The sequence below is a fragment of the Rhagoletis pomonella genome, unplaced genomic scaffold (genome assembly GCF_013731165.1).
Source record: "Rhagoletis pomonella isolate Grant_MI unplaced genomic scaffold, Rhpom_1.0 Rhpom_scaffold_00011, whole genome shotgun sequence".
Taxonomy (NCBI): Eukaryota; Metazoa; Arthropoda; class Insecta; order Diptera; family Tephritidae; genus Rhagoletis; species Rhagoletis pomonella.
This window is the reverse complement of record NW_023458565.1, coordinates 27,439,149-27,446,639: the sequence shown is the minus strand read 5'-3', so window position 1 is coordinate 27,446,639 and position 7,491 is coordinate 27,439,149. Positions and strand designations below refer to the sequence as shown.

The window sequence follows — 7,491 nt, the reverse complement described above, 5'->3', positions numbered from 1 at the left end:
GTCAGTTCAAAAGTGAAGAAATTTTTTTTTATCCAATACGTTAATTTTTTCTGGATTCTCCATCATCTAAGCTATAAAATACTATTACACTCATTTCACTATCTGTTCTCGTTCGCGAGATATTAGATTTTGTCACAAAAAAAGGCCATTTTCCATATTATGAGGCGCCCATTGTGTACTTGCATTCATTCTCGATAGTCGCAGGTTCCCACAGACCACAAAATTGTTCTTAGGGTTGTGAAAAGGCCAAAAAGTTGTTCTTTTTAGATGGAATCGAATAAGTAATTACCTAAGCTGATTTTCGTACCTGTTTTCGAGATGGCGCCGCGGCCATTGCAAAATAAGGCTTGCGTTCATAAGAACAAGCCTCACTTCCAATTTTCTACTCCAATTTATCTGGAGTATATACATAGGTATCAGTAAAATTAATGATTAGCTCACTGTAGCCGTTATTGCTTATAAGCTAAATATATATTTTTTTTATAACTAAAGAAGAAAGAAATAAACTGCAAAAATAGACCCAACGTATTTAACCGCTGAATATTTTTTATCTTCCATTTAGTGAAAAAGAAATTAAGATTGTAAACTGCGAAATTACAAAGAACATTACCTCGCTTATACATATAAATATCTACAATAAACTGCTGTAACAGCACTAAAAATTTCGCCATTAGGTCGGAAGCCAAATTATGCCAAAAAAGAAGAAGAAGAAAAAATAAACGGAAGTATTGCATACCATATATTTTTCGCATTTTCTCTTTCTTCTTGGTCGCCAAAATGGGCAACAGTTGCAGTTGTGGCCATTTACTGGCCACAGTCGGTTGGCAAGAGGGCGTTAGTTAGCACAAATGAGTGCATTGACCCGCTGCGTTGTGGTCAAAGCCATGGCGTGTAATTAATGTAGCAAATGCGCATTTTTTCGGCAATTTTTTTTAGAAGAAAATTCGCTATGCTGGTTGAATAAAAAACAAAACAAAAAAAAAACGCATAAATTTTTACATAATGCACATAAAAGAGTAAAAATGTGGAGGGTGAAACTAATGCAAAACTGGGTATAGTTAAATATTTGCAGATAATTGAGGTAAAGAAAACCATTTTTAAGTAAGTGATTTTTAAGTTTTTTGTTGTTGGAAAAACTCATCTCTGCATCTCTAACGAAGAAGGTTTTAAATTTTGCAGAATAACAGCATGCGGCGGCACGGTTACATATTAAGCGACTTCAAAATAAAAAAAAAATTATTGGACCAGCCTAATGTATATATATGTACATATGTAGATTAGGGTGGAGTAATTTAATTTCGAAGAAAGTGTGTGGCATATTCGAATTCTACGTTCGATTCTATGCAAAAATGGTGAACAAACTATATACCAAAAAAGACGTTTGACCCTCCTAATTTTAAAAAGAAAAATCAGTGTATTATAATTTTTTCTGAACGAAATTAATTTTTCATTTACAAAATTTTGTGTTTTCTTCATATTTAAGAAACTACTTCACAAAACCGAGAAAATAAAAATTATGTACAACATTTTTTGGTATAATGAAAAATAAATTTCGACAAAAAAATAGATATATGCACTTCTTTTTCTCTTGAAAACGTAATTTTTGGTATATACCTTCTTCACCACTTTTGCTTAGAATTAATCGTAGAATTTGAATTTGCTATACACTTTCTTTGTAAATTTTGCTCTGTCCTAATGTACGTATATCGTTACCTAAACGTGAAAAGGTGTCAAGTCCATTTTTTTTTTTAATGTTCAGGAGAGACGAGACATCGATGTAGTTTCGCATTATCTAGCATTCTGCATCAAAAACTGAATTTTGAAAAAAAGTGGACTTGGCAGTTTTTCAGATTGATAATCTTTTTATAGAAAAATAATTAAGATGAAAAAAAAATTATAAATCGTCGGAGCTTGTTAATTTGTAGGTTTTAGTTATGATAAGCACTATGTAGAGTAACCAACAACTAACCCATTTAGCTTAAAAAAATGTGAGAGTAAACTACGGTTCTGTTATATTACTGAAAAGAAAGAAGTATAGTTAGATTGATCATAGAAATTTTCTGTGTGCACCGCAAACTTACTGCAATTCTAAACACAGAAAGCAATGCGTCGCAAGTAACATTCTAAGACTACAATAACCAAAGAGCTGGAAAGTATACCTAAATTGTTACAGTGCTTTCTTAGCTTGAAAATAAACCGTTATGAACAACTGAGTATTATTTATTGCGTACAAACATAAATTAGATAATCAAGGATCGAATAAGTTCTGGGGCCAATATTATGTCTCTCAGGCCGAGCAACTATTTAAACAAGAAACTCTTTGCGCTTTACTATTAACTGCAGTCAAACGAAATGTATTTATATCTCATAAGACCAAGCCCCTCTAAATACACTCAATTTCATTATAATCAGTCCTGAATAAGGGTTCTTATTGTAATGGAGGAATATTTCGCTTTTCAGCGTGAAGTAAGGTGGAGCTTTCTAAAACTAGGGTCAGAAGTAGTAATTTTTCTGGAGTGTTCTTAAGGTTTGGTTATAAAGTGTGAGTTAAGATATCGCACAAGAAATATATATAAATATTTTTTTCGAATTTGCTGACGAACGTGTAAAATTGCGATGTGTCACCTTTGAAGATCGTGTGCGATATTTCAACCACAACATAGCGAAAGTTGGGAAGCCTAGAAGGAAATGTAGGAGTCATGAACTCATTTCTCTGTGTGTCAACTCGTTGACCATGCAGTTCTCTACTTTGTTAATGTGGCCTGCTAAATATTACCACAATTAATAATTAGAAAATATTCCGACTAAAGTAAAATAAATATCAGACACTCCCAGACAAGTTTCAAGTACACCATTAGTGAGTTGAGTGTGCTCATCAACTTCTGGCCAGCACAGTAAGTGCTGAACTGCCCTTTTGTCGATACACACTACTGCAGCGTTTTTATGAATCTCTGATGGCCGTATCTTCTGCTTGAAAATCATTCCAGCAGTTTAATAGTCGATACTTGATATTGGTGCAATGGTCCGGACTAAAGACGTTGCCCTAAACCTTCCGTAAAATTTCGACACATATGACAAATCAGGGACCGTAACAGTTACAACTTTTATTAAAAAAATCACTCTTTAACAATTATTTTTTGACTTTTTTTAATTACTCCTTAAATAACAGTTTTTTCTTATTTTTATTTTATAAATCCAAAATTACAATTATTTTTGAGTTGTATCTAAAAAATCTGCAAATAACAGTAATTTTTGATTTTTATATTATATATCTTAGATAACAGTTATTGAAGACGAATGACTTTTATACGTATGATTTAAAAAATAAAAAGTCGGTGATTGATTTTTATTGATGACTTTTATAAATAAAGGTCTTCAATAACTCTTATCTAAGACGTATAAAAATAACTGTTATCTACAGATTATTTATATAAATATCAAAAATAATTGTTATTTTGGATTTGTAAAATAAAAATCATAAGTAATTGTTATTTTTTTTAATTAAGCATAAAAATTACAAATAAAAATTTATTTTCAAATTTGATGCTCGGTGAAAAAAGAAACCGATTGCTATGTATCACTTAGTTGTAGAACATTTCCTTCATAGTGAATTTTTCAGTGACAGTTTTCATCAATAACTGTTATGTTCGGTCCCTGTGACAAATATATTGATGGCTCTTAAATTGACACTATGAAAAATGAAAAATGTTTTAATATGCAAAATTCCTACAAATGGACTAAAAGGTTTAAAATGACTTTTCGAAGAACCATAGAATTTTAGCACACTGGGTGCAAGGTCACTCTGGAGTGATAACAGAACAGTTATTTCACTCAATCCTTCGGCCTTCGAAGCCGTTTTCCCAAACTGTCATTACTGAGGGGCTATATTTGGGCAAAATTTATGTCCACCCCAATCTCAGAAGGTCAAGCTGGGTATTTGTATTTATTGAGCAGCTGGGACTGCAGACAACTGGTGGAATTGCTGAATGGACACTTTACGTGTCACAATAACAATTTTCCTTCGTCACTTGAAGAGGGTGAGACAGCGGAACATTAATTTGGCTTCTGAACCGAATTTTCAAGAATACATTAAGGGGCTTTATAAAAAAAAAAAAAATGTTTTCCTTTAACCTAAAGTGGCGCTGGTTACGAGGCGCTTGGTAAATTCGCACTCCGCACTGAAATTTACGTAAGTATGTATGTATACCTGTATGTATGTATTCCTTAACTGAAACATTAATCAAAAATTTGGTATTCTGCAAAAATGTCAAATTAAAAGGGGCGTGGTTCAACGCTTTTACGATAAAAGATTTCACAAAATTATATGCGGCCTACCCACAAAATGTTCAGTGAGTTCATAGTATCGGAAAACACCGTAAAGAAAAAAGGAATATACTGATATCAGAATACGTTTCTTTAAAAGTTTAAACGACTGATGGCGGCTAAAGATAAGGAGCTAATTACATACAAATATCCCAGCGAGTTAATTAATGCTGGCAAAGGTAAAAGGGAATGACACGGAAATAGCAATAAAATAAAATTAGCACAATAGACAATTTTCGTTTAAAAGAGTAGGTATTAAAAAAGTGGAGAAAAGAAATCAAAACCAATTTTGCGCTGCCGCACAATTAACTTTTTAAAAGCTGAACAAAAGTGAGACGAGCTTTTATTTTGTTTTTCTTATGCCATGCAAGCAAGGATAAAAGGTTACAAAAGTGAAAGCCAAATACATAATATATGCACTACCTTGGTCTACCGAACTGGCCCGCTAGTAAAATAATGGCGTGACAAGGAATTTTTAAATGAACTGACAGCGGTGTGCTGACCTCCTTGTGGCTGTGGTTGTATATGTATGTGGCTTTGACTTGACAAGGGACAAGAATTATTAAAATAGATAGGTAGGGTTTGTAGAAAAAATAAATGGGTTTTAAAATGAAAACTGGAACGCCTCAGTTGTGCAAAGAAGAGCAGATAAAACATATTCAAAAAAAAAAAACAAGGAAACAGAGAGAAGTTAAGTAACACGACTAAGTGCAGTGGTAAATTGCGAAGAATATTTTATTACTTGCTGCAATCTTTTCATGGCACACACATAATCTTGCCATTTTAGCGTGCAAATTTGCGAAGTAGTCTCTGTTGTAGTACGTGGCGACCAAAAACCAGAAATGTAGCAACTTTGTAAACAACATCCCAAGCGATAAGCCGGTTGGCAAAAAAAAGCGACACGCAAATAAACTAAATTAAAAACCGTGCCCTACTCGGCACGGAGAAAACTCACACTCCCCCGGCTGATCGGCCGCTTAAGGCTGTTGGCAACTAAAAAAGCGATGGCAAAGAACTGACAAAATTAAATTGAAAGTAAATGTTTGGCGCATTGTTTACGAACGTTTAGTTGGTTAACTTTGTTTTGGCGGAAACGCCTTAAAGCACGATTTGCATGTTGACGATTTAAAGTTAGCGCAATAGCGAATTTTCAGACTTTGCAAAAAAGGAAGATTTCTGAGTATATATTCTGAGGTCTACTCTGTGGGTAATAGTACTCTGAGAATGAAAGAAGATCGAATATATATAGTAGCATAAATTATCGACTACCGTCGAATATAAGATAGCACATCGATTATAGATAGCTGGAAATAGAACTTCGCTGACCTTTCGAGGTCCTTCTTACATCGTAAGATGACTGGAATAGGAAATTGGATACCTCTGTCTGGATACATCATCCATACTTAGATGGCTCCAAAGTGGAACGCGGATTTGGAGCAGTTATTCTATCTGGATCTTTGGAATCCCTTGCCATCCAAACTTTCCCGAAAACGAGGTAGTATATAAGCTTGTCAGGGGCAATATGGAGCTAAGTGTATACCAAAAAAAACATTATTCCCAAACTCATATAGAATATATATTTATGAATATAGACACAATTTTCCAAATTTTCATTGTAAATAATTCAGTTATTTCACATCCGATTTTCGTTTTCATATATCAACATTGCATTTGTTCCAAGGCGTTTTTAATTTACAAATATTTTAATTTAATTATGATCATGAAGTACACAATTGGATACACGTATGTGACACATATGAGCTTTATTCTAATTTCTGTTACTAATTTCGAAATAAAACTTAGTTATATTTATATTTTGAAGGTGCGCTTACAAGTCTTTAGAAAATAGAGAACAACTTAAAACAGGAAATGAAAAAAATAATAATAATTTTTATACAAGATCCATGTACGAGTAGTCTAAGAAATCGTTATTTATGGGCCGGTTTCGCGTTCATTGTTTGTACACTTCTTAAATTGATGTTCTTATGCCTTTAAGATTAAATTTCTAAACAACTATCTTAATTTCAGAATAGCTACAGCTGTGATCGAGAAACCGACCATAAATAATTTTAATACAAAATTAATATGAAGTTTATTAAATTAGCATAAACGCATACTTACATCGTAATTTTCAGGCAAGCCAGGCGGTCCCGGCGGGCCAGGCGGTCCCAGCACGCCGGGCATACCGTCGACGCCGGGCTCGCCTTTATGCCCTTGCAGACCCTCGGGTCCACGGGAGCCAGGATCGCCCCTATCGCCGCGGTCACCTTTGGGACCGGGGGCACCGCGTTCACCTGGTTTCCCTGTAGCACCCTGTGAATGGAAAATGAGAAGAACAAAAATTGCATTAGTCAAGGTTTTGAGGTAGATGAGAACTTTTTTCAATAAATCTTTAGCAATAATAAAAGGTGTTTCGTATAACTTTACTTTATTTATAAGTTCTAGCGATAACCGTAATATAATTTGTTTTTATTGTTCTTTTCTTTACAGTATTTATCAAATTGGATAAATTTAAGGTTAGGCCGCCTATTAAGAACGCTAGCTTACTTTTTTTTTAATTTGGATCATTTTGAAAATTGAAACTTTATTACAAAATAACTTTTTTTTCGCCAACGAATTACTTTATACATATTTATTTTTCAGGAGATTTGACTTCGTGTAGGTGATACATACTGGTGTGAAAAAAGCTTTTAAATTAGACTTTAAATTTGTTCACATCTTGTTTTTTAATGCATTAATTTTGTTTACATAACTTAATTTCTTGTTAATTTTTTTATTTAATTTTAATTTGCATACCTTATTATATAATATTTTATCTTAAAAAGGTTTTTTTAAATTAAATTGAATTAATTTTAATTTTATGTCATTTCATTTCATTTGATTTAATTTCATTGTTTTATTTTATTGTGTTTTAATATATTATCTAAATTATATTATAATATATTTTACATCGTTTGAATATGTTTTATTTAATTTAATTATATTTTATTTTGTTTTCTTTGATTATATTAAATTATATTATATTATACTATATTTTATTTTACTCTATTTTATTTTAATTTATTTTATTTTATTTTATTTTATTTTATTTTATTTCATTGTATTTTATTCTATTCTATTTTATTTTATTTTATTTTATTTTATTTTATTTTATTTTATTTTATTTTA

The 7,491-nt window shown here is 32.1% G+C and overlaps 1 protein-coding gene across 1 annotated transcript in view; it reads right to left on the bottom strand.

Annotated features, from left to right (window-relative positions):
• Window positions 1-7,491, bottom strand: part of LOC118746950 (collagen alpha-1(XI) chain-like) — a 117,156-nt gene that overhangs the window by 11,950 nt on the left and 97,715 nt on the right. Inside the window, exon 5 of the mRNA XM_036480943.1 lies at window positions 6,445-6,636. Within this exon, the coding sequence (XP_036336836.1) occupies window positions 6,445-6,636 (192 nt within the window). The remainder of the gene's footprint in view (window positions 1-6,444; window positions 6,637-7,491) is intronic.